We start from the raw sequence: 27,902 nt of genomic DNA, 5'->3' as shown, positions 1-27,902 counted from the left end.
CCGCATGTTTCCCCTAGCTCTCTTTTTGACTTATTTGACTCCAACCTGAATTTAGGATAAATACAAAGAGAAGAGGAAGAAAAGAAGTGGCGCGTTCCCGCTCCACACCCCCCCCCGCTTTAACATCGCACAGTGGTGTCGACCCGAGTGGAAAACCTCGCGCCTGCGCAGTGCGCGGCGGCAGAAAGACCGGGAGGACGTTAGTGAGGGAGGAGGAGGCGGCGGCGGAGGAAGAAAGAGAGAGAAAGAAAATGGCGTCGACGGGTGAGGAGAGCCGGGCGAGGCCTAATCTTAACCGGGGGCGGCGGGAGAGACCCTGGGAGCGGGGAGGGAAGGAGAAAGGGGATCCCTCCGTGAGGGGGGGAATTAGAAGGGGGCTCGGGGCGGGAGGCCGGGAAGCTGCGGCCTTTTGTGGAAAGTTCTCATTCTCTGGGGGGGGGAGGGGAATGGTTGCCGGGCGGCCGTTAAGTGGGGGGAGGGGCGGCGGCGGCGGGAAGCGCGTGCGACTTCGTGATTGGCTGGGGGGGGTCAGAAGGAAGAGGGAGGGGCGGTTCCCCCCCCCGCGCCTTCTTCTTGGTAGCGCCAGGCCTCGTTTAACCTCATGGGAGGGAGGGAGAAAACGAAGGTGTGGGGGTGGGAGGAAGTGGCTGCTCGTGTTGCCCCCGGTGCAAGCCTCAGTGCACGCTTCCTCTCCTCTTTTTCCCCTCAATTACATTTTTTTAAAAAAAACAAAATTATTTTGTAAATCGACGGGTTGCAAGAGGGCCCCTCCCGCCCTCCCCCGCTAAATAATTAACTTGATTCAATTTATAAATTAACGAATGGAAAGAAGGGAGCCGCGTGAGGTAGGGAGGGCCTTGAGGGCAAACAGTTAATTTTATTTAGAAACTAATTACTCAGCCTCAAGACCCTTTCTTCCTGTCCTCCCATTAAATTATAAATCGACAATTATAAATCGAGTGGCATGATGCTCCTGTCCTCTTTCACAAGAACAGTGATGACGTTGTTTACTGTAATAATTATAAATTAACAATGATGATAAAATGTCTGGCGCACAGAGAGAATTGAAAAGAAAAGAATACAAGAGATGCGGCATTATCACTAAGCTGCTCTGATTATTATTAGGAATTCCTTCTCACTGCTGCACCCTGCTTTTCAGATAATGGGGAAGGAGGGCAAAGTATTTATTGCAAACGTTTCTGCTACTTGCCTTTTCACCACTCTTTGTTCTCAGTTTCTTTTTCCTATTTATGCTTCTGGTGAAAGTGGACTGTATTCCACAAATAAAATAACTTCATTAGTCTTAAGGTATCACAAGATTTGCGATGGGTGTTACACAGCAGATGCAACACAGCTGCCCTGCTAGAAATTGTTGTGTGTGGACTGCATGTGTTTCGTTAATGCATAAGGATGCATGCATGCATATACCCACATGTGCATGAACGGGGCTGGGGAAGCTGGCCTATTTTCTCCAAAGATAGCATTTTGGGTATATTACAGACAGAATTAAGCACATTAAAATGCTGCCAACAGTTTTTATGTTTGGGGAATAATTCCCTTGGATTTCCTTCTGAGGGAAGATGCCTAAGATTTAGCCACATGGCCTGTGGATTCCAGGGGGAAAGTTGAACACATGCTTTTCGCCTCCAGTTCCCAAAATGAAATCAATGGGACTCGTAAATCAAATCAGCTACCTATAAATAGTTTAAAGAATTGTATGTAGTCCTGGTCAAAATGTGTATTGTTATGCACACAAAACATAAATAATGCATTACAATGTATACATTTTTTGTCAGGGTGGTGTCGTTAAAAGCAGCTTACCGTAAAATCAACTGAGGGTGTGCTTTTCATTGCAGTCTGTACAGAAGTAGACTTCCATTCAGTTAGAATATTTTTTTTGCAACGAAACTGATCCAGAGAAGCAATGAAGTGCTTATACAGGTCTGTCTGTGAAAACAGCAGGGACAAAAAAATGTCATGAGAGATTACCAACTGATTCTGGTGCAAAGACTGATCCAGGGAAGAAGAATTCCTTTCTTTTGATAGAACATTCAGCAACAGCCTGCAACTTAAACAAATTTATCTTGTGTGCTTTCAGCTTTAAAGTAAAACTTTAAATGAGTTTAGCAATCCCACTAGGCATTGAATACAATGTGTTTTGACTATGCTGTACATTATTTTGGCTTTCGGCATGATCCGTGGATCATAACCCCAAAGTAAGTTGCAAGCTTACGGTATATGAAGAATTTGGCTTGGGGTAGTGAAATTTCTTTGGTGAAGCTCATTTTTCTTTTTTTCTTTTTTTGTCTGTGTTGAATATTAAAATAAGGTGCAAGTAACATGTTAACATATTTAAGCTATGTTAAACCGCATAAAATACAAAAAAACCAACAGGAGAGATGGAAAAAGATACGTGTTTACTGTTAGTTTGTCTTACTATGATTTTGTTATTCTCACATGTTTTGTCTATAAAGCAGATGGGGGATAAATTATATCTGTGGGAGATGCTGTGGACTCTGATGAAAGTACAGAAATACATTTTTTGCTACAACAACAGTAGCAGCACCAGAACAAGAAGAAAAAAAGAAAAGCAATCACCAATTTCTCATCTTTAGTACAGTGGTACCTAGGGTTAAGAACAGCCCTGTTTACAAACGATTCGGTTTACGAACTCCGCAAAACCGGAAGTAGTGTCCCAGTTTGGGAATCTGAACTGTGGAAGGGAGGCCTCATTAGGGAAAGTGCGCCTCGGTTTAAGAACGGATTTGGTTTAAGAATGGACTTGAGGAACGAATTAAGTTCGTAAACCAAGGTACCACTGTACTCATTCCCCCACTACATACAATCCAGAAAACCTCATTGCTGTTCCCTGCTCTAGTAAAATTTTGGTTTTTTGTTTTAAAATAAACTTTAATGCCATTAATACTTTAAAACAAAACCTCACCTCCCATTGCTGCAGATGTAAAATATGCAAAACTTAAAAGGACTAGTTCAGACAAGATGCTCTCCCTCTGGGTATGAGTGAGGAGAGCTAGAGGTCAAACAGGAGGAGAGGAGAGAGTATTGGAAGGAGACTTTGCAATACTACTGGACCTTCCAATTCTGCTGCTGTTTATATTCTTTGTGCGGCCTCATTTGTACCCAAAGTGTGTTGAACTGGAAATATGGCACCCTTGGCTATCCAAATATTGGCCTACCTTATTTAACAGATTTGATCAAGTCTGTTGCTATTTCATGGTCATCTAATATAATAATTATACGTTAACAAGTGCTGATTACTTTAGGGATCCTTTGGGAGGAATGGTGGGATATAAATTTTTAAAAAACGTAGTGTAGTGAAAGAGTAGACTTTTTGCTTTTTAAGCCTTGAATAGTTTTGTGCATTTGTATGTGCATATTCCAGGTGGCTTAGTGTTGTCCCATTTAGGGTCTGGTCATTAAAGACAGTTATAATTGGGAAATCAGCCACTCAGTGGCAGAGCTTCATGCTCCAGCACGGGGGGGGGGGGCACTCAGTGCGGGGGGGGTGCAGCCTTGATGGCACCCTGCTGGGATCATGCAGCGGGGGGGGGGGCGCTATCCCCGCACTCCTCTTCCTCTGCCAGTGTAGCCACTTAATCTTAAAAGTGGAACAACCTGGCAAGATCTAGGACAATTAGTGTCTCATCCTAAGTATGTTTACTGCAAAGTCCTGAGTTCAGTGGGACTTTGCCCAATAATGATGCCCTATTACTCATACAACAGATCTATTGTTAGCACATTAGAAAATTACACACCATTCTTGACTAGGGTAGTTGGAGATTGTGCCTTCTGGCATGTGACTGCTGCATCAGTCATTTATGTAGTAATTGTAAAATTTGTTCTGTGATTGCAGCTGTGTAAATGCTTTTAGGAGATAGATCGCAGAATGGTAATTGGAATGGGTAAAGCACAATGCAGATTGTATTTTAAATTTACTGGTGTGTATGGTGGTATTGGTGGTGCTTGATTTGGGGGTATGTCCAAACAAAATCCCCAGTCTTCACTAGTTCAATAGTGCAATGATTTATTTAGTAAAGATGACTTACTGTGAAAACAAGCTTTTTAAGTAGTGCAGTTTGGTCGAATAGGTAGCTTACATATCCATAGTGCCACTGAAATTGGATGTATACCAAAAGCTTTTTCAATTTTTTAATAAGAGTATCACATGAAAACCAGCTGTTTTAACACGTTGATTTTTTTTTTCATTCCTACTGGAAGCCATATTCTCTTAATTTGTGGCACAAACTGTGTATTCTTCTTGGTTCCTGTGGATAAGTGCTATGGGTTTATTAATGCCCTACGTGGCATTCTTAAGTAATGTTTGCTGTTCTGTTCCCTTGTGTAATGATGAAGAGTAGGCTTCAGTTTTATCATATTATGCTATTTTGCATAAGTTTTACAAATCATAATTGTGACCACTTTGAAATCTCAGTCTGCTGGGAGTATGATTGGAATAGTAAGCTCCTGCCTGAAGGTCAGTAACTGCCCACAGAGTTCCTCATTTTCATAAGTGACAGAGTTACATCGTGGCTTTTAAAGTAGAACTCATTGTGCATAGCTGAATTGATGAACTCTTAAGTCAGTTATGAACAGGACAAGGTTGCAGCTTTTAGGTTTTCTTTATTTTGAATTTCATTCAAGTGTGATCATTCAATTCTCCCTCTTCCTAGTTCTGAGAGCTATTTTAAGAAAGTCTGTGGTCCCATTTTAACTAAGTACAAAATAAATTTTATAAGTTATGTCACTAAAGCTCTTCTGCAAATATTAGCTTTTAAAATGGTGTGTCACAATCTTTAATCGTAATATTTGTGCAGTTTGAATTACAAGACAGGGAATAAAGGTTTGGATAGAGGGGAAAAACCAGTTATAGACTTGAATTGTGTTAATTGATATGCAGTTAAATTAAAAGGTACAAAATGGATCTTCTCATAGACCTTTCCTTTGTTGTTGAGTGAAGAGTTTTGCAATTTCTCTTATTTTCCTATAGTAATACAACTTTAGACTTTGTGCACGTTAGAAAGGTCAAAAGTGTTAATTTACTATATCAGTAGGAATACATAGCAAGATATAGTATGCTTTGCCTTGCTTCCTTTTTCAACACTGTATAGTAAAATTTGCTGCTTGTGTTGGAGAAAGATCTTAGGACAAATTTCAGGAAAAGCTTAGTCAATTTGAATAATCTCAATGTTGACAACCTGGCTTGGCAGCAAAATAAATAAATGAAAGTAGACTCTTTGCCTATTGGAGTTGAGAATATTAAGTGACGTTTGGCTGTAAATAAGCAAAGGCATTGTCTCTGGCTCCTCTCAAAAGGTTTTTACATTGAGTAGGACTAAGAAATTGTAACTTCCAAAATGGAATTTGAGGTCATAGATGATTTTGGGGTAGGGAAGGGTTAGGTTGAAAAAGCTGTAGAAGTGGTGCCAATCTTGGATTTTAATACACAACAGATTTCAGACTTCCATTGGGAAACCACACGGTAACAACAGCTACAGTACTTGTGTTTGTGTCTGCAATAGTGATGCTTTTAATTGGTCCAGCTTCTCTTGGTGAAAGGAAATCACAACCTGATGCATCTCAGGGGAGTTTTTAATATGACAAACATAAGGGGGTGGGTGTAACCTTAGATTCTGAGCTTATGTTTCGAGGTGTTTGAGTGATTCCTCCCCCACCCATCTCCTCTTATGCTTGATTTTATGTCTCCTTACCACCTGCAGATTATAGTACCTACAGCCAAGCGGCAGCCCAGCAGGGGTAAGTTAAGTTTCTTTGAAAATAAATATAGTCTGTTCTTGAAAGAAGATTTGGTTTAGAATTCCTGTAATGTATTGTATGTTTTAAGGACATTGCAGAGTTTTAATAACAAACTGTTTTAGTACTGCTGTTTTGAAGGTTATTCATGAAGGCATTGCCTTCATTCGTCATTGTATTCTCCAACTTCAGCTTTCTTTCTTTCCCTCCCTTCAGCTACACTGCATATGCTGCTCAGCCAGCTCAAGGATATGCGCAGACCACCCAGGTAATAAAGAACCAAGAAGCCACTTCACCTCTAAATGCAAATGAAACCACAACCTTTTTGCAAAAGAAAAAGTTGCATTGCATCTACTCCCATATTTTCTGTTGGGGCTTTTAAAACTAGCTGCTAGAAAGTATATTTCTATTGCTGCAAGTATTCATTCAGGGTGTGCACTCATTCAGTGAGTAGCAATAGCCTTGGGCGCAAGCAGTGGAAAGCTGGCTGTTTGCTGCTCTTGCTCCCCTGTTAATGCATTTTGCTCCTGCCTGCCTGTATACACAGCCCTTGGAAGACAAATGCAGCAAAGCCCTGTGGGAGGTGACTGCCTATAAGGGCAGCCCCCATTGTGTTGAGCCATGGAAACAAAACACGGGGCTGCTGTGTGAAGGCTGCCAGACCCGACTTAATTGCAACATGCTAGTTGCCATGCAAGATTAAAGTATTAAGGGACTTAGCAGAGACATGAAATTTTAAAAGGGGCTGTGTCATATCCTGAAAACAAGAGAGAATAATATAACCCTCTTTTTATGTAAAGGAACTGAGAAGCAGCAGTTGGTGGCTTCAAGGCCTTTAATTTTGTTATCTTCTAGCTAGGTGCTAGAGGTGTCTCAATTAACTTTTGTTGTCCTTCAGCTAGCTCTTCTTATGTCACGTTGCTTGGTTCTGGTCAGTACACAGCATAGATGACAAAACAGAGTGAATTAGACTCATGGGGATGTCCAATAATACTAGCTGTTAACTGACTATTCTACTATACACCTGTCTCCACTTTCCCTGGCACCTTGTGGGTTTATGAATCTGCTTTGCCTGAGCAGGAAAATATTTGATACAGGACGTGGGGTTTCACCCGTCTCATTTCTGTTGCTTATGATTACAGACTTTTTCTGTCCAAATCAAATTCTTAAAATCTCTTGTGTAGAGCCCATAGTTAAAATAAACCATTTCCCTCTTTGTAGCAGGCCTATGGGCAACAAAGCTATGGAACCTATGGGCAACCCACGGATGCCAGCTATACCCAGCCTCAGACAACTGCTACTTATGGGCAAACCGCATATGCAAGTTCTTATGGGCAGCCTCCAACTGGTAAGTGTGCCTATGTCTATTCCCACCTAGTCTCTCCTTATTTTTTCATTGTGCTTTGGAGACTTTAAATTAATGTGAGGGTGGGAACTTTTTGTAAAGCAAATTGGACTTCAATATTACGGATCACTTTGGTTACTGGTTCACATGGAGATTGAGGCATTGCTGAAGAATGCTGCTAGCAAGATGCTAACATACCTGGGGAATGAGGCACTACCTTTTGTGACAGTACTAAGACTCTCTTAAACCTTTCTATTGCTCAAGGATGAGTAGTTCACAAGACTGCTTGCCTGTTCTGATAGTCTGCCCTCTACTTCTTGTCTTGTGCTTTCCACAGTAGAAGGGACCAGTACAGGTTTGAATATCCTGCTCAATTTTGCATGGGAAATGCTGTTCATTTGGTCTAAATTTATGGTGTTAACCCTTTAGGTGGTTTTATTCTAGCAGCAAAACTTGCAATATGGTTGGCACAGGCCCATTCAGTGTTTGCTGCTCATGTTACTTTGCAGCAGCATATCTGCTGTAGAAAGGGTGCCATTCATAAGCTCTTTTTGACTACTGTGTTGTATGGATAAAGCTTATATATAAAAATGACAACTATGAACAAAGATGATTCAAGCTAACCAAACTCAGCTGTCTTCCCGGTGTCCTAAAGGGTGAACAGCATGATTAGACATATTCAGCTGTTGCAGCCACCATCTCTGCATGTTCCATGTTATTGGTTCCTCTTTCAGACATTTACCTCAGTGTTGTCATAAATGCTCTGTAAATTATTTTGCTTGTGCTAAACTGTGTTAAAACTGAAGTTCTGTTCATCCTGATGCTTTATTTTGATGTCTGAAAAATAGACCTACCTTTTGAAGGTTGTACAGCAACCACTTGATCTGTGGTCTGAATTTAAAGTGCATGCAAAAACACTGCAAACAGCATCCTGGCTACAGTTTTAAGTAGCATGTTTTTTCCTTGTGCTTAAAACTAATAACTACTGCGTTGGCAGATAGCAAAATGGTGAAACTGTTTTGGGTTGTACATTTAGCCAGTAAAAATAACTGTGTAGTTAACGATGCAGATGCTTTAGAATGTTTCCAGTTTGGCATATATTTATGAGACCTATATGTTCCCCAAACAGTTCAGTACTTCTTGCAGTTCTACATTTGCCCAAGAAAGAGGTAGGGATGGAGGAAAGGTGTTGCCTGGAGCCACTGCATTTGAGCATGCAAAGTAGATACCTGATACATAAAGTAGGCTCTCTAAATTCTCTCAGGCATAGCAGGAAGAGGATCTTATTCTTCCTTGCATGCCAAGATGACTGAATGCTTATGCAGGTATATCAAATACACAGTTGGAAGAATTGCTTTACTTTTCTCAAATCAGCAATTTACTGGCCCAGCTCTGTTTTTAATGATTAAGTTGGTAGCGTAACAATGGAGGAGTCAGTTGTTTAATCTAGTTCAGAGTTTACAGATAGATTTGAAGATCCTGGAAGGAAATGGAAACATTTGAAAAAAGTTTTTTCAGAAACCCAAGAAGGGTGTGGGGAATGTGGGGGGTGGAACTATATTAATGCTGGGAATAGCTGGGTTTGTCTGTTAAATATGCCACTGGTTACACAAAGATGAAGTGCATCAGTATTAGAACATACCACTCCTTTCCTCTGTGACTATTGTATAGGTCGTGAATATTCAGATGCACAAGGGGGATGGGATTCTAGCAGTCTTGGGGGAAACAAATATTGTAAGAAAGTAAACAAAGTTGAGAGGAGAGAACCCTAAACCAGCCACATGAATAATGAGTATGGTCAGTGAGCATGGATCACAGTCTAATTGGGGATAAAGCAGAATAATGTAGTGGCTAAAATTCTTAGTAGCAGCACATTGCTGCACTGTAGCATGTTGTGGTTGGTCCAACTTTTTTTACACCTTAATTGTCCCACAGGAATTTTAGTGTCATTAGCTTTTTCATTACAGATGTTGGGTCTGCATGATTATTTTTTAGGTCCATATATTGGACAGGGTCCAAGGAGCTCCCTTCAGACTTCCCCAAGGGTTTGAGCAGTGCCCAGTGGGATTTCTGATTCCCCCCCCCTTGGGACAGCATATCCTGTTTCATCTCTCAAACTGATTTTGAAAGTACATCCTCAGTTGTTTCTAAGCATTAGAAGCAACTGTTAGAAAACATGAGCCCTAGGACTCCTTGATGAAGCTTGTGGTTTTGTTCAACAGATCCTGGATACCATTTCTAAGCTGAAGTAGTACATGACCACTCCCCCCCCCCCATGTCGATAGTTCCTCTAACTTTTTAATTCCATATTGTTAAATATATTGTTACAAAAGTTGGGCACCACTTCCAATCTCTGCCAAACTGTGGCAAGATTCAGGGTTCCAGCTGCTCACTCAGGGTCTGTGTTTCTTTGAGAAGCAAGTCATGGCAGAGGCTGTCGTAGCTTTAAGAAATATGATTTATTCATGTATTTACACCTGAATTTAGATGGAAGGAGTCCAGATCTTATAGCATGGTCATCTCAAGAGGGGCTTGTTCCCCACAGTAGTTCAGCGTCGATCCAAGGCATCTCTCTGAGCCTGCCAAGATGTTTCTGTCATTCTCCCTTCTTCTTCCAAGCATACCTTGTAAAGGCCTAAGTCTCCTGCCAAAGACACACTCTTACTTTCTCCTGACACACAAACACCCTTGGGAACCTGTGAATAACACCAGGTCCAAGGATTCTTCTTGGATGTGGGCCATCTACACCGTCTGTCATGTTATCCCTGGTTAACTATGTGAAGCTGCTTGGGCATCCTAAACTGAATGCAACAGCACTTGGCTTAGTTTTAATTAACCAAACTTAGCTTGCTTCATGAATTTGAGTTTGTTCAAATTCAAGCTCTTTACAGAATCTAAAGATTATGGAGAGTCTGGCTTTCCCCCAAACTTACAACAATATGCTTAAGATGCAGCCACTTGTTCCTTCATGTCTAACTGTATTTCTAATAAAGAAAATGTTTAAATAAAGAAAATGCACTTCAATATTTAATGAATAACGAACAGTGCTACAGTTTCATATGCCAAATTATAGCATACGTCTGTGTTCTTAAAGTAAATAAAGTTGGGGTTCAGTGAGAACAATTATTACATAATTCAGTTTCCCAAAAAAAAACATTTTCCAACAACAATTTAAGGCTTCAGTTTACTGAAAATGGACATCAATGTTCCTACATTGTGGGTTAAAAGACTGCTCCATATATGTTTGAAAGATTTATCACATGACTAGTCATGAATTCAAATTTACTAAGAGATCTGCATATGGAGGAAATCTATTTTAGCTTGCTTTTCTTTATAACTTGCATTTGCAGTTAATTCTGGAAGCCATTCTGAAAGTTGAAAATGGTTATTGACTGCACAAAGCTTGCTACTCTGTTTACAATCCTTACCCATGTTTTGCCAGTTCATTTTTTGGTTCCTTTGTGTTCCACTTCACCTGGAGCTTTTGAAGAATGCTTCATAAGCATTTTGCGACAGTACCTTTCAGTACAGTTTGGTGCCAGTTGCTTGAAATACACTTCTAAAGGTTGGGTGTTAGAATCATTACAATAGTCACTGTGGAGGGAGTGTCACCGTGATAGTTATCTAGTACTGCTGTCTTTTCAAAGCAGCAGAGAAGGAGAATAGTCTTGTAGCATTATATTATTTTGTCTGAGAACCTTGTGTATTTTGACCACATAAGGGCATGTGATTTGGCTGCTGTCAAACTCCTTCACTTTGATTTCAGGCCACAGTGATTGCAGCAGTGTGGGTAAAGTGGCTGTATTTTTTTAATCCCGCCCCAGCTCCCTGCATGTCTTAAAATAGCTTATCAGAAATGGGAGCTATTCTAAATCTTTCTCCTTGATTTGGTTGGTTGATAAGGCAAGTTTTGTTGTTTATGTGGAGTGGACCTATCTGCAATCGGAAGTGATAGTAGCACATCATATTGCATAATGTGCAAAATGGTTCTGCTTCAAGTATCACAGTAACATTTGAGAATTACTTCTCAAAACTATTATCCACCTGTACAAATGTGGAATTTTTCAAGAGCTCTAAGTATACTGCCTGATTTACATTTGAAATAAGATTGAAAAATCCAGTCAGTCTGCCATTCCCCCACTTAGCTGATAGATTCAAGGTTATAGTTATAATGGCTAACAAAGAGTAGCTGTCCATTCTGTAATTCTGGGAACCATCTTGTGTCATGGAATGGTTGAAATATGTGAAAGCTTCAATCTTTGTACATTGACAGTGGCTTGTGATGGGTTTCCTTTTGCATTATTTCTCCCGTGAAGTGTTAGGTCACTAGTTTTATCGGAATCATCCTAGTACTTTGACATTTCCTTTAGTCTTTTAACTATATTTTGGATTTAGAGATGGCTTCTGGATATGTGGTTTTTTTCTGAAAGTAGCTCTCTTTAAGCTGATACTAAAAAATTCATTACTTAGCCTCTTCTCTGTTGGTATTTTTAATGAGGATGAGGCACTATCCTCCCACAAAGCATTTTTGTTTACAGGTTTCCTTGACTTCATAGAGCATTTCACTAGGGTCTTTAGTATAAATGCTTAGACAGAGTAATCAAAAGTGATGAGAAGCACAAGTGTGTAAGCTTCTCAATAAGGTTTCTTTTTGTTGCAGGCTATACCGCCCCAACTGCTCCCCAGGCTTATAGCCAGCCGGTCCAAGGTTACGGCACTGCTGCTTATGATACAACCACCGCCACAGTTACCACCACCCAGGCTTCTTATGCTGCCCCATCTGCTTATGGCACCCAGCCTGCCTACCCCACCTATGGGCAGCAGCCAGCAACAACTGCACCTGCAAGGTAACATACAAATAAAATGTGATGCATTAACATATACATTCTTGTACTTTGGGGTCAGGGAAAGAACTCCATTTGAGAACACCATCCTCTTGTCTGGCTTCTGCCCTACAGCTTTGATAATTCTGTGGTTTGTAGGTACATTCCCCTCCTCTCCACGTAATGCTTGAATGAAACAGAACTCACATGAAGTTCTTTCTGTGAAGCGCCATGTGGAATAATAGCCATGTATTCTTCTTTCACTCTGGATAAAAAGACAAAACGTACTCAGGCACTATCGCCTTAAAACACATCTGGTGTACTTTGCTGTTGGTGCTTTGATTGGCAAGACATTTAAATGGCACTCAGAGTAGGATTCTTTCCCCTCTGTTAATGAAGTACTGTTGTGGCTTCCGTGGCAGTCAATAGATGGATTGCACTAAATGTTTGAATCATACATTGGTAATAATTTTTATATGTTTAGTGCATTTAAAATGGTGACCTGCCCTGTGTGATGAAGGGGGGAATATAAATAAAATTAAAATGGTTTTTTATATTTGTTATCAAAACTCAAATCTTAGCCTAGGGTTTAAGGCAAATCCTGACAGCAAAATGTCTAATCTTCTGAGATGTAATTTCCACCTGTAGTTAAGTGTTAACGTGCAGAGGCAGTACATAAAGGTTGCCAGTGCCTGACATGAAAGGCAGGCAGGGGCTTCTAAAAGATTTATCCTCACGGAAGGATTTAATTTTTAGAGCCCAGGATGGCACCAAGCCTGCAGAGACTACCCAGCCTCAGTCAAGTACATCAGGCTACAGCCAGCCCAGTCTAGGATATGGACAGAGTAACTACAGCTACCAGGTCCCTGGCAGTTACCCTATGCAGCCGGTTACTGCACCTCCATCCTATCCTCCCACCAGGTGAGTTTACTGGAATTCTCAGTATATATTATCTGTTATGTATATGCTGTCTGACTGGATGATGTTTTGTGTGGTGATGGTGGGGGGACCTCAGGCTCAGGTGCCCTGCACCCTCCTTGAGTGCATTTTGCATCCTTGAGCCGTGTATGCCCTTAAACCATGATTAATGCTCTTGTTTGCATGGATGGAGGAATGTATGCATGTGTGGAAGCTTCTGACTTTTGTGTGCCTACGGTGCAAAGTTGAGTCACATATGTTCTGCCCACCTTTGCCTCTGGCCCCTCCCACCACTGGTAGGCAGTCCCCACAAAAGGTTGTCTGTGAGGGAATGTGGTCCTCAGGCGGAAAATTGTCCTCCCCTACTTTAGAGGATGGTTAGAAACGTCAACTCCTTTTTGCGACTTACATCACCTTGGAATGCAGAGGAGCAACAGTTACAATTCTTAATATCTATTGGCATACCATAGATAATGATTTACTTTGGTGACCTGCTCCTCAGAGTGACATTGAAAGCATTAGGCAGCCCGTCCAGTCATAGCAGCACTACAGTGATGAGTGCAACTTGGTCTGCTTCTCTTTGTTGCCTTTTTCCTGCCAGCCATCTGGTTAGTTGTACTGCCATTTAAGCAGTCTCCAGCAGATATGGGCATCAGAGAAAAACAATAGTGGGGCTGTATCCGTGGCCACAGCAAAAACACAATAGACTACAGTGGTACCTCGGGTTACATTCACTTGAGGTTACATACGCTTCAGGTTACAGACTCCGCTAACCCAGAAACAGTGCTTCAGGTTAAGAACAGAAATCGTGCTCCGGCAGCGCTGCAGCAGCGGGAGGCCCCATTAGCTAAAGTGGTGCTTCAGGTTAAGAACAGTTTCAGGTTAAGTACGGACCTCTGGAACGAATTAAGTACTTAACCCGAGGTACCACTGTAGTAGTGTTTTGATCAGGGTAGGCAACCTAAGTCCTGGGGGCCGGATGTGGCCCAATCACCTTCTCGATCCCCCCTCGTGGACGGTCTGGGAATCAGCATGTTTTTACATGAGTAGAATCTGTGCTTTTATTTAAAACGAATCTCTGGGTTATTTGTGGGGCATAGGAATTTATTCATCTCCTGCCCCGCCCCCCAAATATAGTCCGGCCCACCACATGGTCTGAGGGACGGTGGACTGGCCCGTGGCTGAAAAAGGTTGCTGACCCCTGGTTGGGGGGGGGGGTTGGTCACAGCTTTGTCAATTTTATTGCGGCCAGTGGTGTGTACTGGTCTGGTTTTCTGTAGTTATAGATCAGCCTGGGCAAGAGCAAATTATGCATGTTTGCTTAGGTTTTTGCACTTGTTTGGGTGGAAATAGACTGTTTTACTAAGTGCCGTTTTCCTGTCCTTTGACATATCTTTTCAGCTATTCTTCTTCGCAGCCCAGTAGTTATGATCAGAGCACTTACTCTCAGCAGGGTAGCTATGGTCAGCAGGGCAGCTATGGACAACAGAGCACCTATGGGCAACAGAGCACCTATGGGCAGCAGCCCCCCACCAGCTACCCACCTCCGACTGGATCCTATAGCCAGACCCCAAGCCAGTACAGTCAGCAGAGCAGCAGCTACGGGCAACCAAGTGAGTGTTAATAGGGGGCGGGGGGGGGGGTGTTCAGATAAATCTTATCAACCCCAAGATGGCAATTGGGACTTTTGAACCAAGGTGTTCTGATTTAAGGGTGGCGTTGGGAAGCTTTCAGATGTTTTTTAAAAAATATTCAACAACCTCAAAACCTGTGCTGTGTTTCTGCTTTTCAGCTAGCCTGTCTTTCATATTTGTCCTTTTTTTAAAAAAAAAAATACACTGCTGAGGAGCCATTGGCCCTCCAGGTGTTGTTGTCCCATCACCGCCACTGATGGCCATCTTTGCTGGAGGTGATGAGAGTTGGCGACCCAAGAACATCTGCAGGGGCACAGTTCCCCCAGATTCCTTTTTCTTCTGTTTTAATATTTTTCAATGCTTTCATTTTATGTTATATTGAAACAATATAAAGCAACATATTACAGTACAGTGTTGGCCACACAGTTTTCTATCATATTTCTTTTCACTAGTTTGGTTAATGTTTTGTTGTCAATTTAGATTTATTCTTGCTAAAAACAGTTCAAGCCCTTTTGGGGCACCTTACAAATAATATATAACATATGGTTGGATTTCTGCCAGAATATATGTGAAAAATCTGCCCCTATGAAGCAGGTAGAAAAGATGCCTCTGTGTGCTTTGCTGGTTGGACCTGTTGGGGTGGAAAGAGTAAAGTAAAGCGTAAAAGCCAGCTGGGGAAAAAATCAAGTATTTTCCAGCTGATATTTTGCATACCTATTACTATCTTAAGGAATGCTTCAATTCACCATTGAGGGTCACTGCATGTTAACTTTCTAGAGGAAGGAAATGAATGCTGTTTGCCACTTTGCTAAAATTGCCATGTTGACTATTCCTTAGGTTCATTCCGTCAAGACCACCCCAGCAGCATGGGGGTGTATGGCCAGGACTCGGGAGGCTTTTCGGGCCCAGGAGAAAGCCGAAGTTTGAGCGGCCCTGATAGCCGGGGCAGGGGCAGAGGGGGATTTGACCGTGCAGGCGTGAGCAGAGGTGGGCGGGGAGGAGGAGGCCGCGGCGGAATGGGGTAAGAGCAAACCTTTTCTTCCTCTCACCTAATTCGGTTTTACCCCATAGGGTGTGCAATGGAAAGAAGGGCTGAAAGATGTCAATGCAAACCACTTTTCCATGGAGATAATCTAATTAACAGCGAGTAATAAAAACGACTAATTAATTCATGGAAACATTTTCTTAATGGGGACTAGGGGCAGGATACATTTTACCTGCAGTTAATTGAGGGTTGGAGGCAAGAGAGTGCTGGGTGTTCAAATTGTGAAACTTTCAGCTCCCTTCCACGATGAACAGAGATGAAACGCTCTGTGGGTTTAAGAACTGTTGGGTTGAACACACACACCCCTTCTGAGAGGTCCGCATGTCATTCATTCCTCCTTGCTGGTGTTTGATATCACAGGTATGTACCATGGTGTCTGCTGCTCTTGTAAAATATTTTCTTGCCCTAGCTGTGTGTTCTCTTGGCAGTAGCTCTCTGAGCTCGTGTCAAAGCTGAATAGGCTGTGTCAAGATGCTCTTTGAAGCCCAGAGCTCTCTAGTGTAGCTGTCGCGTGTGTTCAGGTTGGTTTGGAATTTGAGGAGAGACCCTACATGGTGCAATAATAATCATAATAATAATAATTAAAAATCGCTTAAAATTCTGGACGCAGCTCCATGCTGGAGCTTTCAGGTGTCCCAAACCAGTTCAGCCATTTTAACTGATGGTGGAATCTGGTTTGGGAAGCCTGTTTAGTCAGTATTTGTTTTCCATTACTGGTTTATCGAAGGTGGAAGAGATGGTGGTCAACTGAGAGGCTCAATAATGAAGGGTGTCCTTGTGTGTGTTCTACCCATGTGTATATAGAGCTATGCAGAGTGCTACCCCCAAAACCAAAATGGTCACAAATTTGGACTAGGAGGATGGGAGGGCAGAAAAAGATGTCATGGGGTCCAGTTGACAGATCAGTTGCCTTCCAGTCCCACTGCACGTAACAGTCTTGACTGGCAAAAGAGACACTCTGCATAGCTTTACTAAAATGAATCCAGATGGTTTGAAATCTTTATTGAAGTCCAACTGCTTTTATTGCTTCAAAAGCTGTTCAGTTAATGACCAAGCCATTTTAACATTGAAGAGTAACCCTTTCAAATTGGCTTGAATGGAAAAGGGCTCCTTAGTTCTATTATAAAGATTTCATCTGTTAGGTGTTCCTAGATGTGTTTTAAAGTAGACGCAGACACTTGAAATTGCTATCACCACATCTTTTTTCTTTTCTAAAGACCTCCCTAAAAAGTAGGGCAATTTCACACCCATAATCAAAAGTTTGTGTGTGCCTTGGCATTGGGGGGAGTGGGAGGGAATGTAACTGCTATAGGCCTTAGGCAGACCTCATTCCCAGGGTGGCCCTATGAAACACTTACTTGGCCACCAAGGGCCAGGGTAGGGGAACTATGTCCCCTTCCATGGTGTGGTGATGCATTTCAGTGTCTGTCCTGCAGGTAAGGAGCCCAATGTTCTTAACGTGCCCTCTTTCATTGCCTCAATATTTTTTTATATTTTCACTGGCTGTTAAACATGGAAACTTTTTAACATGCTTTGTCGCATTTATATGCTACAGGTTACAAAGTGAGAGCCTTGTATACACTTCAATACTTAAAAAGTACCCGTACTCAGTACTCAGCCGGCAGCATAATGAAAAGTGGGACTAGACACGGTGTCCATATGGAGAGGAAAAAATATACATAGAATATTTTTAACCAAATGTGTTCATTGTATAAATGGAAACCTTCTGTAACTTTGGTAACTGCATATAGTACTTCATGTTTGGTATTGAAACGAGAGGGGAGGTGTAATAACTTTAGAATTGTGTAAAATTAAAGTGTAAAAACATGTGTTAAAAAGGGAAACATTACATATATGGTATATATACTTTGGGAAAAGAGACAAAGCTGCATGCAACAGCTTGGAATTGTGTATATTAAATCTTTTATGGGTTAAAGGTGCAATACTTGCTAACAGTTAGTGGTCCTTCTCCCTCCTTTCTTACTTCCATCCAAATGATTCTTCCACATGCACCCCAAAAGCCATTTTTAGTGGCACTTTATTTAATTGGGCACATTTTTGCCCATAAATTATGTTTTGTGGCTTCTCTCCTTCCGGCTCCCCCCCCCCCAATGTTAAAAGCTAAAGCACTGATTTGTTGTGTTGTGTTGCATTGTATCCACAAAGCTGCACCCTTAGGCCTTTGTACCCTGGTATATTCTGTAAGTTCTCCTTCCACAGAGACTGTTAAATCCAGTAGTGACCTGAATGTATGGCTTTAGAGACTTGTCATCTGAACTGTGTTCTAGGGATTGCTGTATCTTCTTTTTCTCCTTTTCCCCCTCAACTGTTAATGTTAAAGGTCCTCCGCCCAGGAGCTTGGCTTGCTGGCCTCACTCGCAGGAGGCTGAGGGTGCAGTTTTATGTATGCAAGATTAGGAGGGAGTTGACCAGTGGACATAAAATCTTTGTGTGTTTTGATAAGCCAATAAATAAATGGAAAAGTTCCATTTTTCCTTCTCGGGGGCCAAGTATTGCATTGTTAATACCATTAGCCGTGAAAAAGGGTCCAACTGCCACCGTGGGGCATCCAAACTCAGGCAAGCAAAGGTTGCGTGTGTGTAAAGGAGATTTGAACAAGCTGCCCTGAAGAAAGGCCTAGTGACGAGATGAGAGAGAGAGAAAGAAAGACAGACAGACAGATGCATTGTTTGGATATGTTTAGCCAGTGCCCTTCTTCCCAGTGAGCCCCAGAGGCTCCGAGCGGTACTGGCTTTTTAAAGGGAAAGGCCTTCATTTCTTCGTTTATCCCCCCAGCAGCGCTGGAGAGCGAGGTGGCTTCAATAAGCCTGGTGGTAAGTTTTTGAGCATTACAATGGGATAGTGTTTTAAAAAAAATGCAACCAGAAAATAAAAAAGCCCATAATATTTGTTAGTTTCATAAGTCGTTAAAATTCCATATGCAACAAGACTTTTAATGGGTACTGCCGGCAATGCCTAGGGGTCTATAAGGTTTTAACCTACGGTTACAGAACGAAGGGTAAACAAAGGGTGATGATGAGAGGAACTACTCCTTTAATTTGGGGAAGGAAATCATTTTAAGCGGCTTTGGTTTTTTAAAAAATAAAGTAACTGGTGGTAAACAAGCACTGATTGGCCCAAGAAAGCCCCCTTTAACCAAGTGTAATACCAGGTGATGGTTTAGAAAGCTGCTAAAATAGCAAGCTGATCTCGGCAGCAAATGCATAAAGGGTGTGCATTGCAAGTTTTTTTGCAGTGCGGTCAATTTGAGTTTTAACACATGCCATCAAATGGCGGTTGTAAATAGGTAGTTGTGTGTGTGTCAGTAGCGTAGCTTGCAAGGCGTGCACTAACAATCTCTTCTGTGATTTCTCTTTCCTGGACGGCAGGACACATGGATGAAGGGCCAGATCTCGATTTAGGTAATTTCAGATAATTCTTTAAATCTGTGGAATGGGTCCCATGTCATTAGTCACCCTCATTAGAATGCAGTCTTCTCTCGCTTAAAGTAAAATGTTGCTTGTTCATCTTGAAGATTGACAGAGTCAGACTCTTCTCAGGGCTTCTGGAAAACTGATCAGCCCCTTGCTAGTTTTGCCTTCATTGTGGACAGTAGTTATTAAGGGTGCGTCCTTTTGCTGAGGGCCACCCTACACAGTCCTGGAGCTGGTCATGCCTTTTCTGTGTTTTATTGAGTCTGCATTTTTAAACTGACTGAAGCTCAGTTAAATGGCATTCTTTGAGACTGGAAGTCCAGAAGTATTGGCCGGTCTTGGTAGCCAGCTGTTACTTGTGGCTGCCTCTGATGCCTCTCCTCACTTGGATCCTCTGACCTCCTACCCTTGGGGAAAATGGGTAGTAATCCTGTTGGAGGGAGGAATGAGGCAATGTTTGCTTCCAGTAGCTGTTGGGGTGGCCTGTACTTGGTGACACATTTTTCTCTCTCTCGCCTCAGGCCCACCCATAGACCTAGATGATGATGCTGACAACAGTTCAGTGTATGTCCAGGGGTTGACTGACAATGTGACCCTAGAGGATCTGACAGACTTCTTCAAACAGTGTGGCGTTGTCAAGGTAAGTAACACAATTTGTAAGGTGCAGCCTGTCCTGCTACTTGATGGAGTTGTGGGGGAGGTGATACAAATCCCCCTTGCGATTTGGCTTTTTAAGTTTTCCCATGTGTCTTTCATTGTCCCAAGAATACCTTCTATTCTCCTCTCCCTGAAAGGAGAGGAGAGATTCCAGACCATCCCTGGAAGACACTGGACACACTAACCACTGATATTAACCACTGGCCTTGACACCAGAGTTCTGGGTGGGGAGGTTAAAGGGGGGAAAATGTTGGTTTGATCTGAATGATTTTTGGACTAGGGAGGTGTGGTTTGAGGTTTTGCTTATTTGCTAATTAGTGGATCAAAGTATTGCTTTGTTTATTATTTCAGTATTGTTAATATTGTTCACTATTATTTATACGGGTGGTGTGTTCTTTTTTGGGGGGGTTTCCGCATAAATGTTAGGTGAATTTGAAATATCAATGTATTATTTCCCCTTTTGGTGTTATTTATTGCATATGTTTCTTTGCTGTAAGTTACTTGAATACCTTCAAGTGACAAGTGACTAATAAGATTAATTAATCTATATAAATAAATGTGTGGCGTGACCACCTAAGCCTTAGTAAAGCACAATGTGGGATTTTTAAAAAATGAAATTCGATGGTGATTAGTCATATAATATTTGCCTTTCTAGGATATTCTTTGAAGCATCTTACTGAAGAGTACTTTGGGGTAGGGGTGGTCTAGCCTTGGAATTTACTCCTGTCCAGAGCATGATTATCTTCTCTCATTGCCCCTTAGATGAACAAAAGAACTGGACAACCCATGATAACAATCTACCTTGACAAGGACACAGGGAAGCCAAAAGGAGATGCCACTGTGTGCTATGATGACCCACCGACTGCCAAAGCAGCTGTAGAATGGCTTGATGGTGAGTGAATTAGAATAGTACAGTTACTGCTGCAATTTATTACCCATCCTTCACCTTAAGGTCCCAGGGTGGGTTACAACTATTAAAGCACAATATTAATATTAAAACACAATATTGATCAATATTAAAAGCTTAAAATTACAGAAAGGTGGGTCCTAAAAATACACATCTTAAGTGTCAAAAGCCAGGGTAAAGAGTTGCATCTTGAGCTTTCTCCATATAATGAAGGTACCAGAGGCACCTCTGAGGGAAAGGAGTTACACAACTTTGGGGCTACCACTGAGTAGGGAAGAAGGTGGTCTTTCAGATATTTGGGGCCTTGGTTCTTTGGGGCTTTAAACACTAACACGGAGCTTTCCAAACTTTTCATGTTGGTGACACACTTTTTAGGCATGCATCATTTCATGATACAATAATTCAGTTTTACTAGCAAACCAGAGGTTAAACTAACCCCTTTCCAGCCCCAAGAGAAGTGTGGGGAGCATTTGCGCAACACACCTACACTTCAGCCAACACAAATGTGTCTCGACACACAGTTTGGAAAGCTCTGCACTGATATATTAGATGCTCAGTAGCTCAAAAGGTTAGAAAATGTCAACCTAATGTATATGTAGTTAAAACAAATGCAGTGTGCCTTATTACATCAAGTTTGATTGCAAGTGGGGTATACTGGGGTGTGTGCCATGATTTCCACAGGAGTGCAGCATGGCTGGGCCAGTGGGACACACAGAAGTGTGTGAACAATGCCTACTGAAATTTCAGAAGCTGGAGGAGCGGTTGAGTGTTGTATACTCCTCTCTTTACGTTAGCCTCAGTTATGGAAGCGACAAAGTTTGTAACTTCCTTCCAAAGGCCTCGGCAGTGTGACTTAGATCTACTTGCCCAGTTGTAGGTGGCTCATTCTCTGCAGCAGTGAAGCTCTTGTTCACAGAGAGACTTCTGCTTTGTGTGTTTCAGGCAAAGACTTCCAGGGCAGCAAGCTCAAAGTCTCTCTCACCCGGAAGAAGCTGCCACTGAACAGCATGCGTGGAGGGATGCCCCCGCGTGAGCCACGTGGCATGCCTCCCCCACTCCGTGGAGGTAATCTTTGGCTAACGCTGGCCAGCATTGTTAAGCCCCCAAGGGCTCTGTGGTGTGCTCATGAACTCACCAAGTGTCTTCTTTCAGGCCCAGGTCCTGGGGGCCCAGGCGGTCCTGGTGGTCCCATGGGCCGCATGGGAGGCCGAGGTGGCGACAGGGGTGGCGGTTTTGCCCCAAGAGGACCACGAGGATCGAGAGGAAACCCTTCTGGTGGAGGAAATGTCCAGCACAGAGCAGGAGACTGGCAGTGCCCCAACCCGTAAGTCGCTGTGTTTCATTCTCTGCTCTCACCAAGTTTCTGTGCATATGAGAGTCAGCATAGATCTTGGCTGGGCTGCCCTGGTGGACTCCTGCATGGTAGTTACCCCAGGATGCAGTTATGCAATTCATTTAGGGTAATATTTTGGGTGTGGACATAGTTCCAAGGCCCTTTTGTTGGGTACCAGCCACCACCTCAGTAATTCAATTACCAGCTCACCTAGAATATTGCTAGGTTCCTTGTAAGCATGTGTTCCTGCTCGGCCTGATCAGTTGTGTGGCCCAAAAGGCTAGGCAGCCTGTTTCCACTGACTTGCCTTTCCTTAGTTATTCATGGGAAAGCATCCTCAAAAGATGGTCCAAATGAATTTGCCTCTGGGTAGAGGCTTTCCTTGTGCTCCCCACCCAGCTGTGAATGAAATTGTGGTCAGCTGGCTCTCCCCCACCCCAGTTCCCCAGCCTTGGTTGTTTTTTCATGTTCAGCCAAGAAATGCACTTGGCATCTCTCACTAAACACTGGTCCTTTTCCAGGGGGTGTGGAAACCAGAATTTTGCCTGGAGAACAGAATGCAACCAGTGCAAGGCTCCTAAACCGGAAGGCTTCCTCCCTCCACCTTTCCCACCTCCAGGTATGTTCCTCTTGTCCGCGAGCTGGGGTGGGAGTCGGAATATGTGACACTGACCTCTGCTTATGTGATGTTCACAAGGTCCTGGATTCTTGCTTGGAAAACCGCTGCCACTTAGAGGGCTCATATACGGGACAAATAGTGGTAAGGGAACTGTACAGGTGGTATATTTTTCCTTCGTTTGTGTATACACTTCCAGCAGAGTGAAATGGGGAGGTGACGCTGCGCCATTCACAGTCGCCATAAAATGGCCACTGTTGGTTCTTGGAAGCACTGACTGTGGATGCATTGACCTTGCCAAGGTTTACGCTGGAGGTGGGGTGGTGCCACATTTGGCGGAGGAGCTGCTCTGATCAGACCCGGCTCCAGCTTTTCATGGGACCTTGGGCAGGGATCACTCGGCACGATCTCTGGGAGCGGGGTGGCTGATGGGGAGTGGTGTGCCCAAAATGTGGGGGGAGGAGCCCAAGAGTCTCCAGGGGTTGCGCCTATGGCTCATGGGGGGCTGGCCAGACCAAAAGCCAGGCACATGGTTTCTGGCTTGGCCATGCAAAGGGGAGTGTGGTGCAATGTTGGTAGCCCATTGCAACCAAGTTCTTGAGCTACTTGCTAGTGGGGACAAGTTAATTTTTTATACTGGTAATATTCCTCTCCCATATCCTCCAGCAGTCGTAGTCTGCCCAGGAGAGCACATGGTGTTCAATGCTCAGAGCCATGTATGTGCAAGCTGCATGTGGAGATCGGGGGGAGGGAATGTTAAGGGTTGTTTAAATCAGGCACTCTCTCCCCTTCCCCTGACTCCCATCACCAATCTCTTTTGCATGGCTTCAGTTTCACTCACCTTCCCAAGCTGGACAAAATGGGTAATGAGGCAGGTGCTGGACGTGGGGCATACAATGGCTTGTCTGTTGAAATCACTTGTATGCGTCTCTTTTTGCCCCTGCTCAAAGTGGTCCATATATCTATGAGAGAAAAGATTTTGAAACACTACACTGAAACAGCAAGCAGGAAAGCATCACTTTCTGTTAAATTTAATCACAAAATTATGGAGGGCCTCTTGGCTATGGGGAGCCATCCATCACAATTTGAACCCCTAGCACTTTACGGAGTAGCCATGAAGAGAAGCTATTGATTTGATTCATCAGTTGGCTTAATAGGGACGAGTTTCAAGCTTGCAGGATGAGGAAGTTGGGGAGGGGACTTTGCCCAATGCCATGCAACTCCAAATGGCAGGCCCTGGGCAGTTTCAGGAAAGGTATGGTGCCATGTTGCATTGAGTCAGTAATTGAGCAGGGGCAAATGGTGTCGTCTTGATTGGTGCTCCTCTACGGATGTGTTTGAGTTGCAACTTTAATTCCCCTGTAGGCACTGTTGTCCTTATGTGCTGATCTTGAGAACAAACTGCACCTGCCTGCCCTTAGAAGTGGCTGTTTGAAACATCATTTAGAGCCAGGGTTGTAGCCCTCCAAACTGCAATTACCATCAATTCTGACTAGGTCCCCCTGGCTGAGACTGATGAGAATTGGAGTCCTGCAACATCCACACCATACCCACCCCTGATCTATAGAATCTGGTGCGAAGTGGCCTAGCTGCTCTCTGCTCTGTTTACTCTGTCTCAGTGGAGGTGCTTATGGATGTTTTCCTACACTCTCGCGCTGAGTTACGCAAACTGATTCTCCTTTTCTTGTCATCACAGCCTACCTTCTCACATGCTTCCACCAGGCTTCAAGCCTGACTTGGAAGCTGATTACAGGTGGGAGGAGGGCTGCATGCCAAGTTCTGTGTTGGAACCTTAAAGTGTTTTGACCCCAAAGCTGTTTTTTCTCTGCTAACTTGTACACAGCCCATGAGCAGTAACTTCAGTTTAAGAATCGCCAGCCTGTTTTAAAGCCCAACATTAAGTTGCATTAGGAGAAGCAGCTCAGTCTTCCTCTGTGGTTGGTGTGTGAATCTAGGTCAGTGTTTCCCAAACCTGGGTCTTCAGCTGTTTTTTCAGACTACAGTTCCCATCAGCTGTGACCACTGGTCTTGCTAGCTAGGGATGATGGTAGTTGTAGTCCAAAGACAGCTGGAGACCCAGTTTTGGGAAACACCGATTGGGTCTTTTCTTGTATTGACCCTCTTCCTGCAGTTGCTTCCAGTAGGAATGATCAGCTGTTAGGGCAGGTTATGAGGAACCACATTAAAATGAGGATATCCGTCCTTGCGGGGACTTGCAGAAAGGGTGAGAACGATACGGGACGTGGGCATTTGTGGTATGGTATTTTGCTTGCAGCTTTTCTTGTGGCTGCTGCTGCTGTCACATGTTGTAAGAGCAGGTGCCATATTTTAAAGCAGTAGGGACTCCCTAAGGTGGTAGCACACACATTCACACCTATGCAACACAGACATGTGCCATCATTTGGTCATTTTTGTGGGCCTCGGCATGTCTGGGTCCTGCTGCCTGCGCTTCCGAGGCAAGTCTTCAGCTGCCTGTCTGGTGTTGCCACCTTCCCAGCAACCCTTTGCTCGATTGAGTGGTGCTGTCTTTCTGCACTAGGTGGTGATCGTGGCAGGGGCGGCCCCGGTGGCATGAGAGGAGGTCGAGGGGGCCTGATGGATCGCGGCGGCCCTGGAGGGATGTTCCGAGGGGGCCGAGGTGGAGACAGAGGCGGATTCCGAGGAGGCCGGGGCATGGATCGAGGGGGCTTCGGAGGAGGTCGGCGAGGAGGACCTGGGGGCCCACCTGGACCTCTTATGGAGCAAATGGGAGGCAGAGGCGGCAGGCGTGGAGGACCAGGAAAGATGGACAAGTAAGGCTTGGGGAGGGGGAAGTGAGTGGTGTTGACAAAGGGGAGGGAAGAGGTCTGGGCTGCAAAAACTGGAGGAGGAGGCTGTTAGTTGCAGCCACATGCTCTTATTTGAAACCTTCTCTCCCTGTGATGCAATAGCCTTTGGGTATGTGATTGTGAGTCTGACCCCACCCCCTTTCCTCTCTTTCCTTTGCCAGGGGAGAACATCGTCAAGACCGCAGAGACCGGCCTTACTAGTGGCGAGCCACCCCCTCTCCCTTGCAGGACTGCATTTACTACCAGATTTATTTTTTAAACCAGAAAATGTTTTAAATTTATAATTCCATATTTATAATGTTGACCACAACATTATGATGATTCCTCGTCTGTACTTAGTATTTTTCACCATTTGTGGAGAAACATTAAAACCAAGTTAAATGGTAGTGTGCTGAGTTATTCTTTTTCTCTCTCTCTTACTTTTTCCTTTTAAAAAATGGTTGTTTAAACTAAAACCCATAAGAAAACCATTGTTGTGAGCATGCTCAGTAAATCTGTGTGGAAGACCCAGGAGGAAGGAAGCTTAAAATCTGTAACAATGTTAATGGTTGTGATGTTTTTTAAATAAACTCTCAAATGTTTATAAATGCAACACCTCTTAGCATGTCTTCGCAACAGCAGTGACTCCAGTAGGAGGGCAAGCACCCTTCAGGTTTCCCTGGTGTGTGGAGGCCATTGGGTTCACCAAGGAGCTCTGTGTCACACTGTGGTTTTCAAAGTCCCAGGGCCACTGCCAGTGGAGAAGGACTGGAGCAGGCCTGTGAAGTGCACTTGCTAAGATACAGCCTTGCACCTGCATGGTGTCGGGTTGGGGAAACCTCAGGCCCCTTCATTCTCTGCCCAGCCCTTGGGTCTTCCTCAAGTATCCTGGAACTGTGTTGAAGCTTCTTGCCTGCCTTCACGATCTCCTATGCATGGGTGGAGCATAGTCTACTTTACGCAGGTAAGGGTCACATCCATTGCCCCACCCCTCTTCCTTTGGCTCTGTGAACCCCAGGTTGAAAAGGGTTCTTCACCCATTGTAGTTACATGGTTTCCTGTATTTAGAGGCAGCGATTGCTTCCAAAGCTCCTTCGTCCTTACTATCTCAAAGCTGTATAAAAGCACACCGCTCATTAGATGCATTTTAATTTCACCTTCGCACTGGATTGTACCAGACCTGCTACAGTTCCGTTCTGGAGTGTTGTGCTCCCTGCAGAAAATCAGCTGCCCAGGCTGACTGCTAGAAGGTTTTAGAAGAAACTATTTTATCTGGTCTCTACCATGCTTAGCAGGTAAGACCTCTGCAAAGCTTGACAGCAGATAGCACAAGCATGCTAAAGGTGTTCATTAGAGGAGCCTGTGCTTAGTGCAGTGTCAATTATACATGTATTTGTTGTCTATGCCTTGACTAGTGTAGACACAAGCTAGAAGAATGTATTCAGGTCTCCTGGCTTAAGAGTCTTTTTGGATTTGAAATTCTGTCACTTCTGCAATAAGTATACAATAAGTTTTTACAACCCTTCATCCTTACATTTAGCAGCCTTGGAAGACTACCAATCTGTGAGGCTGCCTACCTTTCAATGTGCTCTCCTATGGTTCCCGTGTAGTGGGAAGAAGAAATTAAGCTGCAAATCTATTGCCTCTTCCAGGAGCAGAGGAAGAATGGGGTAGGCGCTGATGGTAATTGCACTTTGGAGTACATCTTGAGAGTGTCTCAGCAAAAATCAGTCCAACTCACACCACTGGGAGAGGTCTTTTAAAAAACAACCTTAAAAAACAAGATCTGTAAGACAACTCAGTTCTGTGCTATGGGGTCAAACCTACTATGAAAGCATAGCCAGGGTCCTTACACAGGATTCTGGGGCTGGTTATATCATGGAACCTATGTGGTATATCAGATTTGCCATTGTGCTGCTTACTTATTTATGAAAGTGTTCATACTTCCACAAAATACCAAAGTGGTACCCAGCAATGCAAAAATATAGAAAGGACTAAAACGTTTTTAACAATACAAATCTAATAATACTGTAAACAACCCATCAATTTACAGCTGCCCTTGCTGCATCAAGTCCCAAAATAAAATTGCCTGTCATTCAGTACTAGGGCACCTGCTTTGCGTGCAGAATGTCACAGGTTCAACCACTGGCATCTCCAGGTAGGGCTGGTAAAAGGACTCTGCCTTCCAATCCATAGATATCTAGATGCAAGAACAGCCAATGGGCAGGGATGGTGGGAGTTGCAGTTAGCAACATGTGGAAGAACCAATACTGTGTTAGGTATCCATGGCCTGATTGGGTATGAAATAGTTTCTTGTCCTCCAATTAAAGGCAGCCGACTTCTAAGAGCCAGTGAAGCTTACTCTTCAAGAACCGCCTTGGATTCTAGCTCGTTTGCTTTTAATTTTTGGTTTTGGGTGTTTTTCTGTTTTTTTTTTTTAATTGATGCTGGTGGAGGGAAAACCTGGGACTAGTGGCTTTTGGTGGTATGACCACCAGGTGGCAGTTTGTCATTTGGAAATGCAGCATTATTTTTGAGTTATGTCAGAATAAGCTTCCGTCGTGGGCTTTGATTTTCTGGGGCGCCTGAAAGGCTGGACCACAGGCGGTAG

General features: G+C 43.5%; 1 protein-coding gene across 8 annotated transcripts; it reads left to right on the top strand.

Moving 5' to 3' along the window:
• The first annotated feature begins 145 nt into the window (after window positions 1-145).
• On the top strand, window positions 146-25,904 carry EWSR1 (EWS RNA binding protein 1). Of its 8 annotated transcripts, none has more exons than XM_081892656.1 (19): window positions 146-264; window positions 5,739-5,775; window positions 5,989-6,040; window positions 6,994-7,120; window positions 7,455-7,472; window positions 11,778-11,964; window positions 12,697-12,861; window positions 14,260-14,471; window positions 15,330-15,513; window positions 18,337-18,371; window positions 18,927-18,959; window positions 19,493-19,611; window positions 20,391-20,520; window positions 21,478-21,600; window positions 21,688-21,859; window positions 22,390-22,487; window positions 22,566-22,628; window positions 25,024-25,276; window positions 25,474-25,904. In XM_081892656.1, exons 1-19 carry the CDS (start codon window positions 252-254, stop codon window positions 25,511-25,513), a joined length of 2,061 nt encoding a protein of 686 aa, XP_081748782.1. In that variant the 5' UTR covers window positions 146-251; the 3' UTR covers window positions 25,514-25,904. The 8 variants fall into 8 exon arrangements, with proteins under 8 accessions (XP_081748782.1, XP_081748781.1, XP_081748780.1 ...); XM_081892655.1 differs by having other exon boundaries at window positions 18,334-18,371; XM_081892659.1 differs by lacking the exon at window positions 22,566-22,628 and having other exon boundaries at window positions 149-264; window positions 18,334-18,371.
• The last annotated feature ends 1,998 nt before the right edge of the window (window positions 25,905-27,902 follow it).

The sequence above is a fragment of the Podarcis melisellensis genome (assembly GCF_964234715.1).
Source record: "Podarcis melisellensis genome assembly, chromosome: 16".
In the NCBI taxonomy this organism is placed as follows: domain Eukaryota; kingdom Metazoa; phylum Chordata; class Lepidosauria; order Squamata; family Lacertidae; genus Podarcis; species Podarcis melisellensis.
The sequence above is the reverse complement of the archived record's forward strand: the minus strand, read 5'-3'. Positions and strand labels throughout refer to the sequence as shown.